Genomic DNA, 27753 nt, shown 5'->3' with positions numbered 1-27753 from the left:
AGCAAGGATACAGAGAAGGGGGAAACCTCTTACACTGTTGATGGGAATGCAAACTGGTACAGACACTCTATAAAACAGCATAGAAGCTCCTCAAAAAGTTAAAAATAGAACTATCCTATGATCCAGCAATTGTACTACCAGGTATTCATTCAAAGGATACAAAAAAAAAATACTGATTTGAAGGGGCACATGCAACCCAATATTTACAGCAGCACTATTAACTATAGCCAAATTATATAAATAACCCAAATGTCCATTGACTGATGAATGGATAAAGAACATGGGAGGTGTATGTATATAATGGAACATTACTCAGCCACCAAAAAAGAATGAAATCTTGTCATTTGCAACAACGTGGATGGAGCTAGAGTGTATTATACTAAGCAAATAACTATATGCTTAGAAAGACAAATACCATATGATTTTACTCATATGTGGAATTTAAGAAAGAAAACAGATGAACACAGGGGAAGGGAAGGAAAAATAAAATAAAAACAGAGAGGGAGGCAAACCATGAGAGACTTAATTATAGAGAACAAATGGAGGGTTGCTGAAGGGAGGTATATGGGGGGTTGGGTCGAATGGGTGAAGGGCATCAAGGAGGGCATTTGTGATGAGCGCTGGGTGTTGTATGTAAATGATAAATCACTACATTCTGCTTCTGAAACCAATAATGCAGGACATGTTAACTAACTTGAACTTAAATAAAATCTTGGAAGACAAAACAGATGATGTCATTTTATCGATTTTTTTAATCATTTTTTACAACACACAATGATCTCTAATATTGATGAATTCACTTAGAACTCAGTTTCAGTGGAGTCAGTGTCAAGCACATAGCATGTGCTATGGTGGAAGCAAAATTATTTTAAGCACTCAGAGCCTGTCAAAAATTGATTATTCTTATTTTGAATTTTGAAAAATGTTTTATCAATATCAAAATCTAACGATTTACCTTTCTAAACATTATTTACCTACAATGGAGAATTCAGTCTCTTAAAACACACTTCATCTCTGACCGTTTTTATTGCAGTTTCTTCTTCCCATACTCACATGCTGCAGATTTAGTCAAGTTGTGTGATGAAAATAGAAGACTGCATTTTTATCCAGATTGTTGAAAAATAACATATTCGTCACATCACAGGTTTTTAGCAAGATGCTCTGAGCATCAGGCATGTCAGCATGGGCCCCTCCCTTGAACGGGATGGGGGGGTGGGAGTCATCTTACCCAAAACTGCAGTGAAATTCATGGGAAGAATGTATCACGAGCCCAAAGCTGGCCATCCATGCACATATATTTTGGTCTCTTTATTATACCTTTCACTTTTTTTATTCCCTCAATTGTCCCCATTTTGGTCCTGCTGGCCCCACTGTTAATAATGATAGCAGAGAGGGCAAACAACAGACATAGTGTGAATGAAAAAACCCATCTGACCAAAACAAGGATTATGTTCTTGGTGAAGTGCTCTTTACGATGATTACGAATTAGATGAAATATTTCCTAAAACTAGTGCCGCTCTGTTACCTCTACTTTCTATAATTCTCTAATATATTAAACTTCTACTTTAGTCCTCACAATGAACTGACATCCAGTTAGTAAGTTAATAGGCTGCATTTTAAGAGTTTCTTAAACCCTTGGATATATTTTGTGCATTAACAAAGCTTTTGTTCTTTAATGTTTCTTATTTCCATTGCAACATGCTTTTCTTACAAATTATAGCTCTTCTCTTTGCTTGGCACAAAATGCTCTAATTGCAGATGATACACTAATGATACGATTTTGAGTTTATAGAAACTCAGTAGAAAATGTGGTTAAGTACTTCTTGTATAAGAAACAACACCATCATAATTAATTTAACTCCTTTATTCAATATTCTTTTGAAACCAAAATACAAAGTAGTATTACTTGCTTTTTTCCTACTGAAGGCTTAGTAAATAGATGGAGAACATACTACCACTCCTTTCAAAATAACCAAATTGATACCTGGGAGAATCTTTGACAACCTGAAAATGTATTTGAACAGGAAGTTTAAACAGCAGCTGGCTTTTTGATAGTGGAGGAAACTGCATATGTGGGGGACATGGGGTATGTGGGAAATCTCAGTTCCTGCCAATCAATTTTTCTGCGAACTGAAGACTGCTCTAAATAAAAGCCTAATTATTTTTTAACATGTGACCATGATAAGCAAAGTGACCACTGTTGTGGATTAGAAATAGACTAGAAATGTGCAGTATGGAGTGGATGTTAGCACAATCAGCTCACTGGGCTCCACCTAAGGCCTGGAGAGTGGTGGGCTAGGGGCTCATGCTACAGGGAATATGATTGACAGTGTGCCACAGCGACAGGGGACAAAACCAGCCTTGCTCTCTGACCCAGGAACAGAGGCCAAGGAAAGTCAAAACCAGCAGCTGTTCACTGGCAGAGGGTAAAATGGAAACAAAGTTCATGGTGCCACTGTGATCTTGGCCAAACCCCAGCTGGCTCAAGGCCTGAATCTGCTTGATCCTGGGGAGTAGAGCCCCACCCTACAGGAGTTGGTTCTGAACTGAGGGCCATGGGGACTACCAAGAGGCAAACTCAGAGCCATCCTACAGGGACAGTGGACACAGAGAAAAAGAGAGAAATGTAGACAGGTAAGTACCACTTAAGGGCAGCTCACCAGAGCTGCCTCCATCACTACCAGAGCTTCCATCACCATCACTAATAACTTCAATATTTTCAAATGACATATCAGATAAAGGGTTAGTATCCAAAATATGCAAAGAACTTATCAAACTCAACCCCCAAAAAACAAATAATCCAGTGAAGAAATGGGCAAGAGACATGAATAGACACCTCTCCAAAGAAGACATCCAGATGGCCAACCGACACATGAAAAAATTCTCCACATCACTCATCATCAGGGAAATACAAATCAAAACCACAATGAGATACTGCCTTACACCTGTCAGAATGGCTAACATTAACAACTCAGGCAACAACAGAGGTTGGCAAGGAGAAGAAGGATCTCTTTTGCCTTATTGGGGGGAATGCAAGCTGGTGCAGCCACTCTGGAAAACAGTATGGAGGTTCCCCAAAAAACTAAAAATAGAACTACTCTATGATGCAGCAATTGCACTATTAAGCATTTATCCAAAGGATACAGGTGTGCTGTTTATCCAAGGGATACAGGTGTGCTGTTTTGAAGGGACACATGCACCCCCATGTTGATAGCACTATCAACAATAGCCAAAGTACGGAAAGAGCCAATGCCCATTAATGGATGGATAAAGAAGAAGTGGTATATATATACAATGGAGTATTACTCAGCAATCAAAAAGAATGAAATCTTGCCATTTGCATCCATGTGGATGGAATTATGCTAAATGAAATTAGTCAGAGAAAGACAAAAATCATATGGCTTCACTCATTTGATGACTTTAAGAGAAAAAACAGATGCACATAAAAGAAGGGAAACAAAAATAATATAAAAACACGGAGGGGGACAAAACAAATAGGGGGACTCATAAATATGGAGAACAAACTGAGCGTTGCTGGAGGGGTTGTGGGAAGAGGGTGGGCTAAATGAGTAAGTTGCATTAAGGAATCTACTGAAATCTTTGCTTCACCATATACTAATTTGGATATAAATTTAGAAAAATAAAAAATGTTAAATCAAAAAAAGAAGGAAAAAATTAACTTCAAAGCACACAAAGAAAATATTCTAAAAAATAAAATAAATCCACTAACAAAGAAAGAAGTCATTCCCAAGAAAATTGACATAATAAAGCAACCAGAGAAAGACTAAACTAATATGTTTAAAATCATCAAAAAGAGAATAGGGGCAGGAGATTCTCCAGAAGATGGCGTCATAGGAAGACGCTGGGCTCACTGTGTCCTGCTGATCACTTAGATTCCACCCAAACCTGCCTAAATAACCTAGAAAACCACCAGACTAGCAGAATGGATTCTCCCGAGCCAAGCGTAGACGAGAGGCTCACGGAAGAGGGTAGGAAGGATGCAGAGGTGGTGCGCGCTACACGGACTGGTGGGAGGAGCCCGGCAGAGGGGCAGCCCGCCGGCAAAACAGAGCTCCTGAGTCTGGCCTGCAAAAGCGGAGGGGCCAGATGGAGTGTGTTCTGAGAGCAAAGGGGACTTATCTGGAAGGTTATAAGTTAACAGCTCTGCTCGGAGAGCGGGAAGGCTGAAGGACAACGGGAGGGAGAGTGAGCCTCGGACGACAGAACTCAGCTTGGCGGGGAAACAAAGGCGCTCACCAGAACCATATTCCTCGCCCATCCCCCCGCCATATCCCAAAGGGAATCATTTCCTGACAGGGAATTTCTTGCACTGCGCAAAAACTCAACACTGTGCTTCTGTGGATCCATCCCCTCTGGCAGAGGGTCTGACTTCCTCCCGGTGCTGCAGGGCCCCTCCTGAAGCAGATCACTGAAGGAAAAGCGAGCTGAGCCTACCCTTCCCACCCCTGTGCACCTTGCTGATCCACCCTAGCTAATACGCCAGATCCCCAGCACCACAAGCCTGGCAGTGTGCAAGTAGCCCAGACGGGCCACCCCACTCCATGGTGAATCCCCCCCCAGGTGAGGGGAAGAGAAGGTACACACTGGTCTGACTCTGGCCCCAGCGGTTGGCTGGGAGCAGACATCAGGTCTGACTGCAGCCCCACCCACCAATGCAAGTTATTCAAAACAGCACAGAGGAAGTGCCCTGCAGTTCCCCACCACTGCAGAGATTATCCAGAATGACGAAACGGAAGAATTCCCTTCAAAAGAAACTCTGGGAAATAGCGACAGCTAACAAACTGATCAAAAACGATTTAAACAATATAACAGAAAGTGAATTTAGAGTAATAGTCATAAAATTAATCGCTGGGCTTGAAAACAGTATAGAGGACAGCAGAGAATCTATTGCTACAGAGATCAAGGGACTAAGGAACAGCCAGGAAGAGCTAAAAAAGGCTATTAATGAGCTGCAAAATAAAAGAGGTGACCACAGCTCGGATTGAAGGGACAGAGGAGAGAATAGGGGAACTAGAAGATAAAATTATGGAAAAAGAAGAAGCTGAGAAAAAGAGAGATAAAAAATCCAGGAGTATGAGGGGGAAATTAGAGAACTAAATGATGCACTGAAGAGAAATCATCTACATATAATTGGTATTCCAGAGGAGGAAGAGAGAGGGAAAGGTGCTGAAGGTGTACTTGAAGAAATCATAGCTGAGAAGTTCCCTGATCTAGGGAAGGAAAAAGGCATTGAAATCCAAGACGCACAGAGAACTCCCTTCAGATGTAACTTGAATCGATCTGCACGACATATCATAGTGAAACTGGCAAAATACAAGGATAAAGAGAAAATTTTGAAAGCAGCTGGGATAAACGTGATCTAACATATAAAAGGAGACTGATAAGACTCCTGACGGATCTCTCTACTGAAACTTGGCAGGCCAGAAAGGAATGGCAGGAAATCTTCAATGTGATGAACATAAAAATATGAAGCCAAGGATCCTTTATCCAGCAAGTCTGTCATTTAGAATAGAAGGAGAGATAAAGGTCTTTCCAAACAAAAACTGAGGGAATTCAACACCACTGAACCAGCCCTACAAGAGATCCTAAGGGGGATCCTGTGAGGCAATGTCCAGAGGCATCGCTACAAGCATGAAACCTACAGACATTGCAATGACTCTAAACCCATATCTTTCTATAACACTGAATGTAAATAGACTAAATGCACCAACCAAAAGACATAGGGTATTAGAATGGATAAAAAAACAAGACCCATCTATTTGCTGTCTACAAGAGACTCATTTTAGACCTGAGGACACCTTCAGATTGAAAGTGAGGGGATGGTGAACTATCATGCTACTGGAAGTCAGAAGAAAGCTGGAGTAGCCATATTTATATCAAACTAGACTTTAAATTAAAGGTTGTAACAAGAGATGAAGAAGGACATTATATAATAATTACAGGGTCTATCCATCAGGAAGAACTAAAAATTATAAATGTCTATGTACTGAATATGGGAGCCCCAAATATATAAAACAATTACTCACAAACATAAGCAACCTTATTGACAAGATGTGGTCATTGCAGGGGACTTTAATACCCCACTTACAACAATGGATAGATCATCTAGAGACATGGTCAATAAAGAAACAAGGGCCCTGAATGACACATTGGATCAGATGGACTTGACAGATATATTTAGAACTCTGCATCCCAAAGCAACAGAATATACTTTCTTCTCGAGTGCACATGGAACATTCTCCAGCATAGATCACATACTGGGTCACAAAACAGCCCTTCATAAGTATAAAAGAATTGAGATCATACCATACATATTTTCAGACCACAATGCTATGAAGCTTGAAATCACCACAGGAAAAAGTCTGGAAAACCTCCAAAAGCATGGAGGTTAAAGAACATCTTACTAAAGAATGAATGGGTCAACCAGTCAATTAGAGAAGAAATTAAAAAAATATATGGAAACAAACGAAAATGAAAATACAACAGTCCAAATTCTTTGGAATGCAGGGAAGGCAGTCCTGAGAGGAAAATACATTGCAATCCAGGCCTACCTCCAGAAATAAGAAAAATCCCAAATACAAAAATCTAACAGCACACTTAAAGGAAATAGAAGCAGGACAGCAAAGACACTCTAAACCCAGCAAAAGAAGAAAAATAATAAAGATCAGAACAGAAATAAACAATATAGAATCTAAAAAAACTGTAGAGCAGATCAACGAAACCAAGAGTTGGTTTTTTGAAAAAATAAACAAAATTGATAAACCTCTAGCCAGGCTTCTCAAAAAGAAAAGGGAGATGACCCAAGTAGATAAAATCATGAATGAAGATGGAACGATTACAACCAATCACTCAGGAACACAAGCAATTATCAAGGAATACTATGAAAAATTATATGGCAACAAACTCGACAACCTGGAAGAAATGGACAAATTCCTAAACACCCACACACTTTCAAATCTCAATCAGGAGGAAATAGAAAGCTTGAACAGACCCATAGCCAGTGAAGAAATTTAATCAGTTATCAATAATCTCCCAACAAATAAGAGTCCAGGACCAGACGGCTTCCCAGGGGAGTTCTACCAGACGTTTAAAGCAGAGATAATACCTATACTTAAGCTATTCCAAGAAATAGAAAGGGAAGAAAAACTTCCAGACTCATTCTATGAAGCCAGTATTACTTTGATTCCTAAACCAGACAGAGACCCAGTAAAAAAAGAGAACTACAGGCCAATATCCCTAATGAATATGGATGCAAAAATTCTCAAGATACTAGCAAATCGAATTCAACGGCATATAAAAAGAATTATTCACCATGATCAAGTGGGATTCGTTCCTGGGCTGCAGGGCTGGTTCAACATTCACAAATCAATCAACGTGATACATCACATTAATAAAAGAAAAGAGAAGAACCATAAGATCCTGTCAATTGATGCAGAAAAAGCATTTGACAAAATTCAGCATCCTTTCTCTTTTTTATACATTTTTTTTAACGTTTATTTATTTTTGAGAGAGACAAAGCATGAACGGGGGAGGGTCAGAGAGAGGGAGACACAGAATCTGAGACAGGCTCCAGGCTCTGAGCTGTCAGCACAGAGCCTGACGCGGAGCTTGAGCTCACGGGCCTCGAGATCATGACCTGAGCCGAAGTCAGCCACTTAACCGACGGAGCCACCCAGGTGCCCCTCAGCATCCTTTCTTAATAAAAAACCTCGAGAAAGTCGGGATAGAAGGATTATACTTAAACATCATAAAAGCCATTTATGAAGAGCCCACATCTAACATCATCCTCAATGGGGAAAAACTGAGAGCTTTTCCCCTGAGATCAGGAACACGACAGGGATGTCCACTCTCACCACTGTTGTTTTAACATAGTGTTGGAAATGCTAGCATCATCAATCAGACAACAAAAGGAAATCAAAGGCATCATAACTGGCAAAGATGAAGTTAAGCTTTCACTTTTTGCAAAGGACATGATATTATACATGGAAAATCCGATAGACTCCACCAAAAGTCTGCTAGAACTGATACATGAATTCAGCAAAGTCGCAGGATACAAAATCAATGCACAGAAATCAGTTGCATTCTTATACACGAATAATGAAGCAACAGAAAGACAAAGAAACTGATCCCATTCACAATTGCACCAAGAAGCATAAAATACCTAGGAATAAATCTAACCAAAGATGTAAAAGATATGTATGCTGAAAACTACAGAAAGCTTATGAAGGAAATTGAAGATATAAAGAAACAGAAAAACATTCCATGCTCCTGGGTTGGAAGAATAAATATTGTCAAAATGTCAATACTACCCAAAGCTATCTACACATTCAATGCAATTCCAATCAAAATTGCACCAGCATTCTTCTCGAAGCTAGAACAAGCCATCCTAAAATTCATATGGAACCACAAAAGGCCCCGAATAGCCTAAGTAATTTTGAAGAAGAAGACCAAAGCAGGAGGTATCACAATCCCAGACTTTAGCCTCTACTACAAAGCTGTCATCATCAAGACAGCATGGTATTGGCACAAAACAGACACATAGACCAATGGAATAGAATAGAAACCCCAGAACTAGACCCACAAACGTATGGCCAACTAATCTTTGACAAAGCAGGAAAGAACATCCAATGGAAAAAAGTCTCTTTAACAAATGGTGCTGGGAGAACTGGACAGCAACATGCAGAAGGTTGAAACTAGACCACTTTCTCACATCATTCACAAAAATAAACTCAAATGGATAAAGGACCTGAATGTGAGACAGGAAACCATCAAAACCCTAGAGGAGAAAGCAGGAAAAGCCCTCTCTGACCTCAGCCATAGCAATTTCTTACTTGACACATCCCCAAAGTCAAGGGAATTAAAAGCAAAAATGAACTACTGGGACCTTATGAAGATAAAAACTTCTGCACAGCAAAGGAAACAATCAACAAAACTAAAAGGCAACCAGCAGAATGGGAAAAGATATTTGCAAATGACATATGGGACCAAGGGCTAGTATCCAAAAACTGTAAAGAGCTCCCCAAACTCCACACCCAAAATAAAATTTCCCAGTGAAGAACTGGGCAGAAAACATGAATAGACACTTCTCTAAAGAAGACATCCGGATGGCCAACAGGCTCATGAAAAGATGCTCAACGTCGCTCCTCATCAGGGAAATACAAATCAAAACCACACTCAGATATCACCTCACGCCAGTCAGAGTGGCCAAAATGAACAAATCAGGAGACTATAGATGCTGGAGAGGATGCAGAGAAATGGGAACCCTCTTGCACTGTTGGTGGGAATGCAAACTGGTGCAGCCGCTCTGGAGAACAGTGTGGAGGTTCTTCAAAAAATTAAAAATAGACCTACCCTATGACCCAGCAGTAGCATTGCTAGGAATTTACCCAAGGGATACAGGAGTACTGATGCATAGGGGCACTTGTACCCCAATGTTTCTAGCAGCACTCTCACAATAGCCAAATTGTGGAAAGAGCCTAAATATCCATCAACTGATGAATGGATAAAGAAATTGTGGTTTCCGGAAGGGGAGGGAAGATGGCGGTGTAGGAGGACGCTGGGCTCACCACGCGTCCTGCTGATCAATTAGATTCCACCTACACCTGCCTAAATAACCCAGAAAACCGCCAGAGGATTAGCAGAACGGAGTCGCCGGAGCCAAGGACAGACAAGAGGCCCACGGAAGAGGGTAGGAAGGGCGGCGAGGCGGTGCATGCTCCACGGACTGGCGGGAGGGAGCCGGGGCAGAGGGGCGGCTCGCCGGCCAAGCAGAGCCCCGGAGTCTGGCTTGCAAAAGCGGAGGGGCCTGACGGACTGTGTTCTGACAGCAAGCGCGACTTAGCGTCTGGGAGGTCATAAGTTAACAGCTCTGCTCAGAAAGCGGGAAGGCTGGAGGACAAAGGGAGGGAGAGCTGCTGAGCCCCCGGACGACAGAGCTCAGTTTGGTGGGGAACAAAGGCGCTCGCCAGCGCCATCTCCCCCGCCCATCCCCCAGCCAAAATCCCAAAGAGAACTAGTTCCTGCCAGGGAACTTCCTCGCTCCGCGCAAACACCCAACTCTGTGCTTCTGCGGAGGAGCCAAACCTCCGGCAGTGGATCTGACTCCCTCCCACTGCCACAGGGCCCCTCCCGAAGTGGATCACCTAAGGAGAAGCGAGCTAAGCCTGCCCCTCCTGCCCCTGTGCACCTTGCCTACCCACCCCAGCTAATACACCAGATCCCCAGCATCACAAGCATGGCAGTGTGCAAGTAGCCCAGACGGGCCACCCCACCCCACAGTGAATCCCGCCCCTAGGAGAGGGGAAGAGAAGGCACACACCAGTTTGACTGTGGCCCCAGTGGTGGGCTGGGGGCAGACATCAGGTCGGACTGCGGCCCCGCCCACCAACTCCAGTTATACACCACAGCACAGGGGAAGTGCCCTGCAGGTCCTCACCACGCCAGGGACTATCCAAAATGACCAAGCGGAAGAATTCCCCTCAGAAGAATCTCCAGGAAATAACAACAGCTAATGAACTGATCAAAAAGGATTTAAATAATATAACAGAAAGTGAATTTAGAATAATAGTCATAAAATTAATCGCTGGGCTTGAAAACAGTATAGAGGACAGCAGAGAATCCCTTGCTACAGAGATCAAGGGACTAAGGAACAGTCATGAGGAGCTGAAAAACGCTTTAAATGAAATGCAAAACAAAATGGAAACCACCACAGCTCGGATTGAAGAGGCAGAGGAGAGAATAGGTGAACTAGAAGATAAAGTTATGGAAAAAGAGGAAGCTGAGAGAAAGAGAGATAAAAAAAATCCAGGAGTATGAGGGGAAAATTAGAGAACTAAGTGATACACTAAAAAGAAATAATATACGCATAATTGGTATCCCAGAGGAGGAAGAGAGAGGGAAAGGTGCTGAAGGGGTATTTGAAGAAATAATAGCTGAGAACTTCCCTGAACTGGGGAAGGAAAAAGGCATTGAAATCCAAGAGGCACAGAGAACTCCCTTCAGACGGAACTTGAATCGATCTTCTGCACGACATATCATAGTGAAACTGGCAAAATACAAGGATAAAGAGAAAATTCTGAAAGCAGCAAGGGGTAAACGTGCCCTCCCATATAAAGGGAGACCTATAAGACTCGTGACTGATCTCTCTTTTGAAACTTGGCAGGCCAGAAAGAATTGGCACGAGATTTTCAGTGTGCTAGACAGAAAAAATATGCAGCCGAGAATCCTTTATCCAGCAACTCTGTCATTTAGAATAGAAGGAGAGATAAAGGTCTTCCCAAACAAAGAAAAACTGAAGGAATTTGTCACCACTAAACCAGCCCTACAAGAGATCCTAAGGGGGACCCTGTGAGACAAAATACCAGAGACATCACTACAAGCATAAAACATACAGACATCACAATGACTCTAAACCCGTATCTTTCTATAATAACACTGAATGTAAATGGATTAAATGCGCCAACCAAAAGACATAGGGTATCAGAATGGATAAAAAAAACAAGACCCATCTATTTGCTGTCTACAAGAGACTCATTTTAGACCGGAGGACACCTTTAGATTGAGAGTGAGGGGATGGAGAACTATTTATCATGCTACTGGAAGCCAAAAGAAAGCTAGAGTAGCCATACTTATATCAGACAAACTAGACTTTAAATTAAAGGCTGTAACAAGAGATGAAGAAGGACATTATATAATAGTTACAGGGTCTATCCATCAGGAAGAGCTAACAATTATAAATGTCTATGCGCCAAATACCGGAGCCCCCAAATATATAAAACAACTACTCATAAACATAAGCAACCTTATTGATAAGAATGTGGTATTTTCAGGGGACTTTAACACCCCACTTACAGAAATGGATAGATCATCTAGACACACGATCAATAAAGAAACAAGGGCCCTGAATGAGACATTGGATCAGATGGACTTGACAGATATATTTAGAACTCTGCATCCCAAAGCAACAGAATATACTTTCTTCTCGAGTGCACATGGAACATTCTCCAAGATAGATCATATACTGGGTCACAAAACAGCCCTTCCTAAGTTTACAAGAGTTGAAATTATACCATGCATACTTTCAGACCACAATGCTATGAAGCTTGAAATCAACCACAGAAAAAAGTCTGGAAAACCTCCAAAAGCATGGAGGTTAAAGAACACCCTACTAACGAATGAGTGGGTCAACCAGGCAATTAGAGAAGAAATTAAAAAATATATGGAAACAAACGAAAATGAAAATACAACAATCCAAACGCTTTGGGACGCGGCGAAGGCAGTCCTGAGAGGAAAATACATTGCAATCCAGGCCTACCTCCAGAAATAAGAAAAATCCCAAATACAAAAATCTAACAGCACACTTAAAGGAAATAGAAGCAGGACAGCAAAGGCAGCCTAAACACAGCAGAAGAAGAGAAATAATAAAGATCAGAGCCGAAATAAACAATATAGAGTCTAAAAAAACTGTAGAGCAGATCAATGAAACCAAGAGTTGGTTTTTTGAAAAAATAAACAAAAATGACAAACCTCTAGCCAGGCTTCTCAAAAAGAAAAGGGAGATGACCCAAATAGATAAAATCATGAATGAAAATGGAATTATTACAACCAATTCTTCAGAGATACAAACAATTATCAGGGAATACTATGAAAAATTATATGCCAACAAATTGGACAACCTGGAAGAAATGGACAAATTCCTGAACACCCACACTCTTCCAAAACTCAATCAGGAGGAAAGAGAAAATTGAACAGACCCATAACCAGCGAAGAAATCGAATCGGTTATCAAAAATCTCCCAACAAATAAGAGTCCAGGACCAGATGGCTTCCCAGGGGAGTTCTACCAGACGTTTAAAGCAGAGATAATACCTATCCTTCTCAAGCTATTCCAAGAAATAGAAAGGGAAGGAAAACTTCCAGACTCATTCTATGAAGCCAGTATTACTTGGATTCCTAAACCAGACAGAGACCCAGTAAAAAAAGAAAACTACCGGCCAATATCCCTGATGAATATGGATGCAAAAATTCTCAATAAGATACTAGCAAATCGAATTCAACGGCATATAAAAAGAATTATCCACCATGATCAAGTGGGATTCATTCCTGGGATGCAGGGCTGGTTCAACATTCGCAAATCAATCAACGTGATACATCACATTAACAAAAAAAAAAGAGAAGAACCATATGATCCTGTCAATCGATGCAGAAAAGGCCTTTGACAAAATCCAGCACCCTTTCTTAATAAAAACCCTTGAGAAAGTCAGGATAGAAGGAACATACTTAAAGATCATAAAAGCCATTTATGAAAAGCCCACAGCTAACATCATCCTCAACGGGGAAAAACTGAGACCTTTTTCCCTGAGATCAGGAACTCGACAGGGATGCCCACTCTCACCGCTGTTGTTTAACATAGTGCTGGAAGTTCTAGCATCAGCAATCAGACAACAAAAGGAAATCAAAGGCATCAAAATTGGCAAAGATGAAGTCAAGCTTTCGCTTTTTGCAGATGACATGATATTATACATGGAAAATCCGATAGACTCCACCAAAAGTCTGCTAGAATTGATACATGAATTCAGCAAAGTCGCAGGATACAAAATCAATGTACAGAAATCAGTTGCATTCTTATACACTAACAATGAAGCAACAGAAAGACAAATAAAGAAACTGATCCCATTCACAATTGCACCAAGAAGCATAAAATACCTAGGAATAAATCTAACCAAAGATGTAAAGGATCTGTATGCTGAAAACTATAGAAAGCTTACGAAGGAAATTGAAGAAGATATAGAGAAATGGAAAGACATTCCCTGCTCATGGATTGGAAAAATAAATATTGTCAAAATGTCAATACTACCCAAAGCTATCTACACATTCAATGCAATCCCAATCAAAATTGCACCAGCATTCTTCTCGAAACTAGAACAAGCAATCCTAAAATTCATATGGAACCACAAAAGGCCCCGAATAGCCAAAGGAATTTTGAAGAAGAAGACCAAAGCAGGAGGCATCACAATCCCAGACTTTAGCCTCTACTACAAAGCTGTCATCATCAAGACAGCATGGTATTGGCACAAAAACAGACACATAGACCAAAGGAATAGAATAGAAACCCCAGAACTGGACCCACAAACGTATGGTCAACTCATCTTTGACAAAGCAGGAAAGAACATCCAATGGAAAAAAGACAGCCTCTTTAACAAATGGTGCTGGGAGAACTGGACAGCAACATGCAGAAGGTTGAAACTAGACCACTTTCTCACACCATTCACAAAAATAAACTCAAAATGGATAAAGGACCTGAATGTGAGACAGGAAACCATCAAAACCTTAGAGGAGAAAGCAGGAAAAGACCTCTCTGACCTCAGTCTTAGCAATCTCTTACTCGACACATCCCCAAAGGCAAGGGAATTAAAAGCAAAAGTGAATTACTGGGACCTTATGAAGATAAAAAGCTTCTGCACAGCAAAGGAAACAACCAACAAAACTAAAAGGCAACCAACGGAATGGGAAAAGATATTTGCAAATGACATATCGGACAAAGGGCTAGTATCCAGAATCTATAAAGAGCTCACCAAACTCCACACCCGAAAAACAAATAACCCAGTGAAGAAATGGGCAGAAAACATGAATAGACACTTCTCTAAAGAAGACATCCGGATGGCCAACAGGCACATGAAAAGATGTTCAGCGTCGCTCCTTATCAGGGAAATACAAATCAAAACCACACTCAGGTATCACCTCACGCCAGTCAGAGTGGCCAAAATGAACAAATCAGGAGACTATAGATGCTGGCGAGGATGTGGAGAAACGGGAACCCTCTTGCACTGTTGGTGGGAATGCAAATTGGTGCAGCCGCTCTGGAAAGCAGTGTGGAGGTTCCTCAGAAAATTAAAAATAGACCTACCCTATGACCCAGCAATAGCACTGCTAGGAATTTATCCAAGGGATACAGGAGTACTGATGCATAGGGGCACTTGTACCCCAATGTTCATAGCAGCACTCTCAACAATAGCCAAATTATGGAAAGAGCCTAAATGTCCATCAACTGATGAATGGATAAAGAAATTGTGGTTTATATACACAATGGAATACTACGTGGCAATGAGAAAAAATGAAATATGGCCTTTTGTAGCAACGTGGATGGAACTGGAGAGTGTGATGCTAAGTGAAATAAGCCATACAGAGAAAGACAGATACCATATGGTTTCACTCTTATGTGGATCCTGAGAAACGTAACAGGAACCCATGGGGGAGGGGGAGGAAAAAAGAAAAAAGAAAAAAAAAAAAAAGAGGTTAGAGTGGGAGAGAGCCAAAGCATAAGAGACTGTTAAAAACTGAGAACAAACTGAGGGTTGATGGGGGGTGGGAGGGAGGAGAGGGTGAGTGATGGGTATTGAGGAGGGCACCTTTTGGGATGAGCACTGGGTGTTTTATGGAAACCAATTTGGACAATAAATTTCATATATTATAAAAAAATAATAAAATAAAAAAAAAAAGAAATTGTGGTTTATATACACAATGGAGTACTACGTGGCAATGAGAAAGAATGAAACATGGCCCTTTGTAGCAACATGGATGGAACTGGAGAGTGTGATGCTTAGTGGAATAAGCCATACAGAGAAAGACAGATACCATATGTTTTCACTCTTATGTGGATCCTGAGAAACTTAACAGAAACCCATGAAGGAGGGGAAGGGAAAAAAAAAAAGACAGAGTGGAAGAGAGCCAAAGCATAAGAGACTGTTAAAAACTGAGAACAAACTGAGGGTTGATGGGGGGTGGGAGGGAGGGGAGGGTGGGTGATGGTATTGAAGAGGGCATTTTTTGGGATGAGCACTGGGTGATGTATGGAAACCAATTTGACAATAAATCTCATATATTAAATAAATAAATAAATAAACTTGATACAAAAAATACTAAAGTCATCAAAAAGATCACAGAATTAATAATACCCTACCACCACCATTACAACCCCCATCAAAAACTTAAAATGAAAAAAACAGAAAATAATGAAACACGAATCTGTCTCTCATGGGTAGAGATTTTTTTTAATGGATTTTATTTTATTTTTTTTTTTAATTTTTTTTTTCCAACGTTTTCATTTATTTTTGGGACAGAGACAGAGCATGAACGGGGGAGGGGCAGAGAGAGAGGGAGACACAGAATCGGAAACAGGCTCCAGGCTCTGAGCCATCAGCCCAGAGCCTGACGCGGGGCTCGAACTCCCGGACCGCGAGATCGTGACCTGGCTGAAGTCGGACGCTTAACCGACTGCGCCACCCAGGCGCCCCTAATGGATTTTAATTTAAAACAAGTGGTTATTTAAAGAGGACCAGTTAGAAATCTTGGAATAAAAATATATTTATTGAAATATCAAAAAAATAAATAAATAAATGGAAAAAACTTTCACAGACAGGAAAAGCATAAAAACAGAAGGGAAGAACAAAAAGAAGTTATATGAACCATAGATTTTGTTCATATCCAAGTATCCGTGTGTTGCCTAAAATTTCCTGAATACCAGGAAATAAAAATAAAGAACAAAAATTGTTTTTTTTCAAAGATAGATGAAACAGTTACCTGTTTAATAAGCAGCTTCCATAGGGGCTGGATTTCTACCTCAATGGCATTGGGCCCACACACTAATCTTCTGTAAGAAAGTGATCACCAATTAAGTGCCAAATCTAAAACCTCATTGAAAGGGTGGGTGATGGGTATTGAAGAGGGCATCTTTTGGGATGAGCACTGGGTGTTTTATGGAAATCAGTCTGACAATAAATTTCATATTTTAAAAAAATTAAAAAAATAAAAATAAATAAAAATAAAACCACATTGATAATTGAGTACAACCAAACTAGGCAAAAGTCACTTCTCTACCTTTAAGGCTCTTTGTGCCTTTAATCAAAGAATATTAATGTGCACATCCTAAAATATTAGCATAGTTTTAAAATGAAAGTTCATGACGGACAAAGTTGTTTTTCTATTAAAAAAAATATCTTAATGCAACACAAGAATCAAAATGCAGTTAGAAAGGCATGTTGAGTTATTTTTTAAACAATTCAATCACATTCTGAGAACACCTAACAAGACACAGATGTGACGATGTTTCTAGAATTCTCAGGCATTCTAGATTGCTCTTGATGTTCGAGATCATATATATCTTACCTTGGTCTCCAGCACCTAGGACAGGCCCTTAGTATATGAAAATAAACACATGAATGAATGAGCCAACAAACTAGAAGATGATATATGGTCTTCACATCTAACACTTTGCTAATCCACACATGAGTACATTCCAGTAAGAGGCCCTTATGTTTGTACAGCATTTGACAATCTACAGCGTTCTCACACAAGATTTTCTCGTTTGTCACAACGGTCTAAAGGAAAGGGCTAATATCTCCCATTTTGCCAATGGGAAAAACTATTCATTGTGTGTGTTCTGCCAAAGGTACCCATATCTAGTATTAATCGTGACAATGCAACTCTTAGCCTTTTATACGTATTATCTCCTGTAATCATCACATTACCTCTACGAGGTTTCATATTATCATCTTTATTATAAAGGAAACTGAAGTTCAGATAAACTCAGTAACTCCCCCAGAGCCACAGAGCAGGAAAGAAGCGGATCCAGGTGTCACATCGTGGGCTCCACGACTCCACCTCACACTCCGTGAGCACTGATGGTGCAATGTGCATGACGTGTCCTGAATCTAAGGTGTAACAGAGCTCAGCCCAAGTTTTTCTGATTTCCAAGCCGCGCTTTTCCTGCTGCAATGATTTGCATGGATCCCAGAGGACGCAAAGCAGGGTCTTCTGACTCCATGTGTGAAAACACTGAGGTGCAGAGATGCTGGGAGACAGAGAGGTCAAACAGCGTGTGCTGCTGGGTTTGCTGCCTGTGACTCAAGATTCCTTTCCTCTGGTACTCAGAGGCATGCCCTTTTTTCCCAGTCAGGTGACAGACGTTGAGAATTAAGTTCAGCCCTGAAGTATACCCAAGCTGACAGGGAACATCTCTTCCAATCTCCACATTCAGTGATGTCAGTTGGTGGCTTGAAATCAGCAATAGCTGTTGTTTTTCCCACGATAGAATTTGGCAGACTCTCCCCATCCAAGCTTTTCTTCTTCCAGAGAGCTGGGTTACCGACAGGGTGACTGGTTTGGGACCCACGTTAAGAGCTGTCTTGACCACCAGACATTTCTCCTTCTACTTCAGGAGGGTAAACAAAGGAGGCAGGAGCAGGGCATTAAATGAAAAGAAAATGAGGAGGTGCACAACTTAAAGACTGTCCTCATAAGACTATTAGATGGATGGGGGTAAGGTAGGTGTGGTTTTCCCTGTTTCTGTGAGTTAAGAGAATTGCCTCAAGTCCCTGTGGACCTATCTATGACAGGCAGTGAGAGAGAAAGTGGCATCCAGTTCATGAATGAGTGAAGATAGGAGCGGGGAACCTCCTGGAATATTTTTCTTCCCAAGGCCTTCTGAAAATTTCTCTTCAGGATGTTGTCTCTCCTGATGTCCTGATTTGCTTTTTTGCTACCAAAAAGGTGACCACATAAATGTGTCCATTTTCCCTCTTTGCCTGGTTTCTGGGAAGCCTGAAGAGAAAGTTGTATTTAGACTTTGTGGCTTTTTGTCATCGAGGAGTTCTCAGTATCCTCCTTCATTTCTCATGTTGCATCCTTGCTTTTCATGAAGGCAAACTCATCTCCAGTTAGGAATTTAATCAGATATCACTCAATCAATCATTCACATTTTGAGTTTTGAAAAAAAAAAAAAAGCCCTAGTCTTACATTAAAAAATGATGGGAAAAAAATAATAAAATAAAAAATAAAAAATGATGGGGGCGGGGGGAGGAGAACTTCACATTCTATTCACTCTCTTTACTGTCCACCTAGAAAACCCCATGAGTAAAACCTGCCTGTGTATTTGAAAGTAGATTATCTCCTCTATCCTTCGCATTTGGTAAACTAAACTCTTTGTCTTGCTCATTACATTGTCAAGTTCTTTACGGTGTGGACCAGCTTTAAATTTAATTATGTGTGATATTTAGTAAAGCTTGGCACTCGCTAAGGACAAATGTGAAGGGCAATCCTTCCTGTAGAAATGGTGTCCTAGGAGAAGTAAACTTGCGTTAATCAACTACACTTCCTAACTTAGCTCAATCCTTCACGTGTCTGGTGCTTAATGCTATGAAACCAGTATGCTCTTAATGACTCTGACAACATTTTGTTTCAACGTAATCAGCATTACCTATGAAATCTTATACAGTGATGCTATCTCTAAAACGTTTTGCAAACATTGTCAGAATCTGGATGATGCCTTGTTCATTTTTTCGTCATTTTTCATTCAGCAGGAGAAAAGTTTAAAAACAGATCGGTAATTCTCAGAGTTGGTGCGCATATGAATCGTCGGAGGGGGGGTTTGCTAAAAATGCAGTTTCTGCTCTCACCGCTACCCTTAGTTCCTACTTACTAAATGAAAATTATGAGGGTGGAGCCCAAGAACCTGTATTTTATGTACCAGAATGCTTCTTAGCTGGAGAATTTTTGTTTCTTATAGACTGTGAGGAAGGTCGGGCAGGATAGGTCATGAAAATGGGCAAGAAATGAAGGTAATTATTAGGATTCTGGGGAAGTCTTGCAATGGTTTACGTTCAGACTCACCAGCATTCAGTATTTCAAATTACAGATGAGGAAAGCAGAGACTCAAAATCGTTATGGGTTAATAAGTAGCATAAGCATTTTTATGGTACTACTATACTATTATGTCCTAATCTCTGTGCATTTATAGATATCATTCTCACAGTTGTAGCACTATTCTTTCCCAATAGTCAGTGAATGTCTCTGGGGTAATGAGTAAGCCTTATTTATCCTTAGATCTTTAGTGCTTGCAAAGTGCTTAGCGTAGTAAAGGCATTCGGTCAATAGATTAATGAATGCATTCATGTATTCATTCATTCCACAAATATCTGTTGAGTGTCCACCATGAATCAGGCACTGTTCTAGGTGTTATGAATGACACAACTACCTGAGCAAACAAAATCCTCATCTCCAGGTTGTTTCTTCATAGGAAAATTAATCATAATATTGTCTTTCTGCCTCTCCAAGGATTTAGAGGATGACAAATCAGATGTCTATGAAGTGACTCAAGGCTTTTTAAGGAAAGAATGAAAACAAAAACACAGACAAGACTGTTTTACAATCCTGAAAGAAAACACCAAATATTATATGCCTGCACTGTTCTTTTGGGCTCTTATTTTTAATAAGTTTGCCAGCGATGAAAACAACTTAAAATTTGTCTCTGTTGCTAGTAAATAAACTGGAATTAAATGAAGCTGATGAAGCATTATGCCAATAGCTCACTGATCATAAGCCATTTGATATTTCAATTTCTGCCGGCCGAGTTTACTCTCAGGAAGTATCACAAACCCTACCTGACCTCTTGCTCTTCACTGGTCAGGCCCAGTCCAAATGTGTGGTGGATATCATAGCAGGAATTGCTGTCTTCCAGCAGCCTAGGGTGTGGTCAGGACAAGAAGCATACCTTAGTTCGTGGCACCCAAAAAATCCGGTTCCTCCCTTATATCCTGATGAATGCTGAAAAAAAGACTTACCCGACTTTCTGAAACCTCTTCTCCAAGTAGTCCCAAACATACCTGATTTTCCGCACTTGGATATATCGCAGCTGCAATTACAAATGTGATAGAACAGATGTCATTCACCAAGAAAGCCCATCAGGGGAGGTGAGGGCTTCTTGTTAGGGGTCCCCACGCAGCTCTCACTTGCCTTGATACATTGTTGTAATTCCCAGCCCAGCAGCCTCACTTGCCTTGACACACTGTGGTAATTCCCAGCCCAGCAGCATGACATTCAGAACTTTCCTCCAATAAACATTTGCAGTATTCTTTTTTAGCAAAGACATGCCATAACATTGCGCTCAAAATTGCTTACTTTTAATTCTGGCTTCAATACCGCATTGTTAATGACAGAGTGGCGGTCAGCCACCAGGGGTTCTTCTGGGTTCTTGCTTATAGGAAACTTCGGTGTAGCTAAGTAGAGGCATATAACCTTCTTCCTCGTATATCTTTGGAATTCATCCTAGAGAAATCAATCCAGCCCATGAAATTCTCAAATATTATTTATTCAATAAGTCACTCAATCAACCAAATACCTACCTAGACCAGAGATTCTCGAAGTTTGGGCTACAGAGGATCAGCATTAGCTTGAAACTTGCTAAAAATGCAAATTCTCAGCCCTACCATAAGCCTACTAAATCAAAAATTCTGGGGTGAGGTCAGCAGTCTGTGTTAAGGAGCCCTCCAACTAATTTGAGAACCACTGTGCTAGAGAATAAAAAGACACACTTCACAGGAAAGGTTTTTTTTTTTTATGAAGAAAACAGCTTCTGGCTATCTTAACATGACATTTAAGGGTTTAAAATCTCTACCTCCCCTCAAAATTTGTTTTCTAAAAAAATTGAAAAATATCTAAAAATACATCCTTCCTGTGTTATGTCTTTAAGAGTTGTAATACCAACAGCCACTACTAATGTAATGGCTAAGGAAACTGAAAATTAGCCTGACGTAGTAGTCATTTCCCCAGAGTGACATGGAGGAAATGTCCTTCCTTCCTGAGTCAAAGTAAGAGAGGGCAAGTAAGTTCCAGGATACTATTGCCATCTACTTGGGGACAAGAAAACTCAAGCAAAGATCTCTGGAACACCAGCCAGCCATTGGTGGCACCACCAATGAAATGCTGAAGGGCACGTACCGTTGTTCTTAGCAAAATAGTGTCTGCTTCTTGCAAAGAGCATGGGTTGCAATTAGCCCACACTCTCCACTGGGGCTTCCAGTAGAACACCAGCAGAAGAACCCCACATGTCAGCATGGTTGTTATAAGGCACAGAGCTCTGCGTAGATTCTGGGTCCGGTAACCAAACACCTCCTGGAGAGTAAAGAAAACATGACTCTATTTTTCTTTTTTTACATAAACACATCATTTTGTTCTAAGAAACACAAGCTTTAGATGCAGGGGTGTTGGGAGACAGATCTGGTTTCGGCTGGTTGAAACAGACCGATTGTTCACAGCTGTCAGCTGATACAATTAAAAAAAAAAAGACCCATTTGGCTAACTTGGCATATGGAGCTAAAACAGACGGACAGACCAAAGAATGAGCAGATTTATTTGGTTCTAGTTTTAGGAGTCACCCCATGATTTGGACCAGATTCACTTTTTTTAGGTATAAAGTTTAAAAATATATTAATGTAAATTTACTGGTGGAAGATGAAACAAATGGTGGGATGATACAAATTAAGAGATTATCTGTGAACATGAAAGATTTTCAAAAGACAGCTTATAGGAATTTACCCTGATGGTAACATGCTGAAATATTTCTACTTTTAGTAGTAAGGGAGTTGATATTATCATGAAATGAGTAAAGACTTTGAGACTCGGTTTTAGAAGGAAACAGTCGAAAACAATATATACCTTTATTTCAAACAAATTTCTAATTTCTCTCTTCCACAAAGAAGTGTCACAGCATTGGTTTTTAAATTTCAAAAACTTGATTTTTAGTGTACTTGGGAGACCCAGAAGAATGTTGATTATGAATGACATTATTACTATACTGTTATTTTACCTTCTGCTGTTTTGTGTGTGTGTGTGTTTCTAAGACTCTGACTTCCATGTCCACATCACAGAGATGTAATGTTACGAAATGAGTTTTTACTGAATTTCTATAGCATTTTTAGTGACGAAATCTTCTGGAATTTTATGCCAGTTTAGATCATGTTATAATAAATCTCTTGGCTTAATATTTGGAATAGTTTTCATCTTCAGTTATCATTTTCATTAATTTTTTCTAGTAAAGAACTCTGGTAAATGAAGATTTTAATAACAGTTGTTGAAAGTAATCCTTAAACATGATGGAAAGGTAACAGGTAGCAAAAATGTTTGAGTCACTGCTCTACTGGGTATTAGCTATGTGACCTTAGGTAAATCATATTGTAAGGGTTAAATTGTAGTGTAGGGCTAACAGGAAGCTTGAAAAATAACAGCTTTGTTCTGACACTGAAGGTGAAGGGATAACAGCCTTGCTTTACTCTTGTAAATCACATTTCATACTCTTGTAAATCAGGCTTTATCAGTGAAGGAAAACAAAAGCTCAAAGAAAGCATCAGAGGCAAGGTCAAGGAGATCCACTGGTTGCAACTTAGTGGCAGAAAGTCTAAAATAATCACCTCATTTGGCAACTGTTTCTAACTCATCTGGCAACTGTTTCTAACTCATCTGCAAACTGTTTCTCTGTTCTGTCCCCAGGTAATGATAAAACGATGTGATTGGTTTTAAAAACTCTGTACCCCCGTTGTTCGAGGCCACATTCTTATCGAGTGTTGGTCCCGATCGGTCGGCCTTGCCTCTCATTGTAATAGACTTTGTTGTGACTGTCACTGGTGCCCCTAGCATTCTGTTTCAGGAGTCATGTGGATGCAATATTTGGTGCATTGGCTGGGAAAGTTAAAGGTCTGAAACAGGGTTCTTTCCTCGGATTGCTCCACCAACCCCTGGGAGGAAGCTCGGGATTGGGAGAGGTAAGGGATTCTTGGGGCGCACCATTTGAATGACTCAGGAGGGTCTGTTGGATGCGCCTATAGACCCAGAGTCAGGGATGCTACCAGGACACCAATGGACCCCATTTGATTTGGTTTTTGTCAAGAAAGATCCTATTTTTCAGGTGACTGCCACGGCCTACTGGCCTTGAGATCTCAAACTGTGTTGTCTTCATGTCTTGTCCTCTTCCTGTTGACTGTGCGTCCCTGTCAGTTTTGCCTATCTTTGTCATGGGTCAAAATCAGAGTACCCCCACCCCTCTGAGTCTCATACTAACTCATTTCTAGGACTATAGGAGAGCTGCCTCAGTTTTCGGCTTCCATGTTAAGAAGCCAGTCCTTCGAACTCTCTGTGAGGTGGAATGGACCAGCTTTCAGTTCGAATCGCCTCCACAGTGGACCTTTGACCTTACTTTGGTACATACGGTTCATGATATTGTCTTTTCTAGGCAGGAAGACCACATTCCATACATTGAGGCATGGAGGACCCTCATTGAAAACCCTCCAGATTGGTTAAAACTTCTCCTTCCCCTTCCCCCTTGCCTCCCTAAAGTACAGGCTTTATCACTCAAAGGCTGCCCATTTGGAGCTCAGAATAAGAATCTTGATGGGACTAGGTGGCTGCCCCCTCTATCACCTGCACCAGAGGAAGAAGAAACGACCCGCCGCCCTATAGTTCTCGCTCAAAGAATACAAGTCAAGATGCTTCAGATCAGGAGGCAAGCCCGAGTCGGGACACTCCCCTGAGCCCGTCTCACACCTGGTCAGGGACTCCCGGAATTCCATCCCCGTCCCACTGCCCTGCCCCTTCTTCCAGGGCCACCCCTGCAGGGTGATGTCCGACCCTTTATGACTTATGTACTCTTCTCCACTAGCGACCTTTATAATTGGAAACTTCAAAACCCCTCATTCTCAGAGAAACCCCAAACATTAATTTCTCTTCTTGAAACTATATTTGTGACCCATCAGCCAACCTGGGATGACTGCCAGCAGCTCTTGCAGGTTCTCTTCACCACTGAGGAAAGAGATAAGATCCGTCGTGAGGCCCAGAAATTAGTGATGGGGCCAAACGGGCAACCCACCGAGGATCCCGCTGTACTTGAGGACGTTTTTCCCTCCTCACATCCTGAAAATTGGGACTGAAACATTCCTCACGGTAGGCGATCATTGACCCTATTTCGCCAGACTCTACTGGGAGGTCTCCCAGCGGCCGCCCGCTGGCCCACAAACATGTCTAAGGTAACAGAAGTAGTTCAGGGGACCGAGGAAAGCCCCTCAGCCTTCTTAGAAAGGCTCATGGAGACGTACCGCACATTTACCCCTATTAACCCTGAGGCACCTGAAAATAGAAGGGCATTAAACCTGGCCTTTGTCTTACAAAGGCCCCAGACATCCGGAAAAAGTTACAAAAATTAGATGGGTTTGAAGGAAAAAATTTATCTGAGTTAGTTGAAATAGCCCAAAAAGTTTTTAACAATAGGGATTCTCAGGAAGAAAGACAAAAAAATTGACTAGGGTGGTAGCGGCTGTCCTGGATGCCCGCGGGGAAGAAGACCCAGAACGTCCAAAGAATTCTGGTCTGGGCAAAAGAAAAAAGACAAAGGGTTAAAGCGCCACTAGGGAAAAACCAATGTGCATATTGCAAACAAGAGGGACACTGGAAAAAGGATTGTCCCAACTTAGCCCCACGCAAAACTCGGCCACTCCAGGTATCTGTAATGGGAGTCGATTCCGACTGACAGGGCCGCGGCTTGGTAGCCCACTTCTGAGCCGTTGGTTACTGTTAATATAGGGGGCCAACCTAAGACTTTCTTGGTGGACACTGGGGCAACCTTTTCAGTTCTAAAACAAGATCCTGGCCCCACCAGGCAAGGAGCAACCCTGGTGCAAGGAGCAACTGGGTCCCAGACTTGTAAATGGACCACTGAATGACAAGTAGATTTAGGCCATAAAACCGTTACACATTCTTTCCTAATCATACCTGAATGCCCCTACCCTGGATTGCTAGGTAGAGACCTACTGCAGTTTGAAATTCACTGAAGGGGGTATGCATATTAAAGTTGGCCAGGATGGCCCAACAACAGTAATGGTGACTGTGCCACTTGGGGAAGAGGGCCTGCTCACTCCAGTGCCTGATAAAAATGTCCATGCAGTCGATCCCCTCCTTAAAAGCCTCCAGGCAGAATTCCCCCAGGTATGGGCCGAGACCAATCCACCTGGGCTGGCGATTCATCAAGCTCTGATAATAGTGGAACTTAAGGCATCCGCGCTTTTGGTAAGACTAAAACATTATCCCATGTCCCGGGAGGCTAGGCGGGGAATCGTCATTCACATCAAGTGTTTGTGCGACTCTGGCATTTTGATCCCATGCAAGTCGCCATGGAACACTCTGCTTCTCCCTGTCTGGAAGCCTTATTCATCCGATTTCCAACCAGTTCAGGACCTAACAGCAGTAAACACCAGGGTAATGGACATTCATTCCACTGTACCCAACACTTATAGTCTCCTTAGTTTGCTTTCCCCTTCTCAGGTGTATTATACAGTTCTGGACTTAAAAGATGCCTTCTTTGCCATCCCGCTGGCCCCGCAAAGCCAGCCACTATTTGCATTTGAATGGACTGATCCTGAAGAGGGAAAAGCCAGACAGCTCACTTGGACGCGACACCCCCAGGGATCTAAAAATTCTACTCTTTTTAATGAGGCCCTGCACCAGGATTTAGAGCCATTTCGAATCTCCAACCCCCAGGTAATTCTACTGCAATATGTTGATGATATCTTGTTGGCGGCCCCTTCTCATTTAAAATGCCTGAGAGCCACCAAAGAACTCTTGAGTCTTCTGCAAAAACTGGGGTACCAGGTGCCAGGCAGAAAAGCACAGATCTGTCATATTGCAGTGACCTATTTAGGTCACAACCTTAAAAAAGGCAAGCACTATCTCGGTGAACAAAGAATTCAGGCTATATTCGATATTCCTCAGCCTAAAACTCGCAAAAAAGTTCGCGAGTTCCTGGGGGCAGCAGGCTACTGCAGACTATGGATACCTGGCTTTGCTGAACTGGCAGCCCCTTCATATGCCACTCTCAAGGGGTCTCCAGAGTCCTTCACATGGGGGGAGACTCAAACTAAAGGCGTCCAAGACTTATGAGATGCTCTCATGACCCCACCAGCCTTGGCCCTGCCAGATCCCACCAAGCCATTCCATTTGTTTGTAGCCAAAAAAGGGGGGTAGCCAAGGGAGTTCTGACTCAGCGCCTGGGACCTTGGCCCCGACCAGTGGCCTATTTATCCAAACGGCTGGACCCAGTTGCTTCCGGGTGGCCTCCATGCATTTGACAAATTGCCGCCACCGCACTCCTAAAGACGCAAACTAACCTTGGGGCAAGCATTGTCTGTCATGGGACCCCATGAAGTGGAGTCTTTACTGCGGGCTCCCCCAGAGCGATGGCTGTCAAATGCTCAGATTACCCAATATAAGGCATTGCTACTCGACCAGCCCCAAATACGTTTTTGTGCCCCCACAGCCTTAAACCCAGCCACTTTGCTGCCCAAAGGACAAGGTCCGCCTCTGCACTCTTGCCCAGAAACCTTGGCGACGATCTCATCCCTCTACTCTGATATTACGGATGTTCCCTTACAAGACCCTGATAGCATGTTTTCAGACGGCAGTAGTTTTGTGTTTCAAGTGCAAAGGCATGCCGGCGCTGCAGTGACAACAGACCGCGAGGTTTTATGGCAACAGACCCTTCCCCTGGAAACTTCAGCCCAGGGCACAGAGCTCATCGCGCTAACAAAAGCCTTAAAACTCAGAAGAAACAAGTCAGTTAATATTTATATGGACAGCCGCTATGTTTTTGCAACCACGCGTGTACACGGATCCATTTATCAAGAGCGCGGTCTCCTCATGGCGGAAGGCAAGCACATCAAAAATAAAGCTGAAATTTTAGATCTTCTAGCAGCCATCTGGGAACCTGCGAAGTTGACAATCATTCACTGCCCGGGACATCAAAAAGGCGACTCCCTAGAAGCAGTCGGAAACCTTCTGGCTGATGCAGCAGCCCGAGAAGCTGCCCTAACTAAAAGTAAAAGTGCCTTGGAGACACCGATCTTGACAGAGCCTTTGCTTC

General features: G+C 41.8%; 1 protein-coding gene across 1 annotated transcript in view; it reads right to left on the bottom strand.

The window, feature by feature from the left end:
- The window catches only part of ATP13A5 (ATPase 13A5), a 128741-nt gene that overhangs the window by 80264 nt on the left and 20724 nt on the right, over positions 1-27753 (bottom strand). The window contains 5 exon segments of the mRNA XM_045502579.1: positions 16599-16668; positions 20456-20536; positions 20636-20706; positions 20973-21119; positions 21792-21965. Of these exon segments, the coding sequence (XP_045358535.1) occupies positions 16599-16668; positions 20456-20536; positions 20636-20706; positions 20973-21119; positions 21792-21965 (543 nt within the window).

This window comes from Leopardus geoffroyi, chromosome C2, assembly GCF_018350155.1.
Source record: "Leopardus geoffroyi isolate Oge1 chromosome C2, O.geoffroyi_Oge1_pat1.0, whole genome shotgun sequence".
Lineage (NCBI taxonomy): Eukaryota > Metazoa > Chordata > Mammalia > Carnivora > Felidae > Leopardus > Leopardus geoffroyi.
The sequence above is the reverse complement of the archived record's forward strand: the minus strand, read 5'-3'. Positions and strand labels throughout refer to the sequence as shown.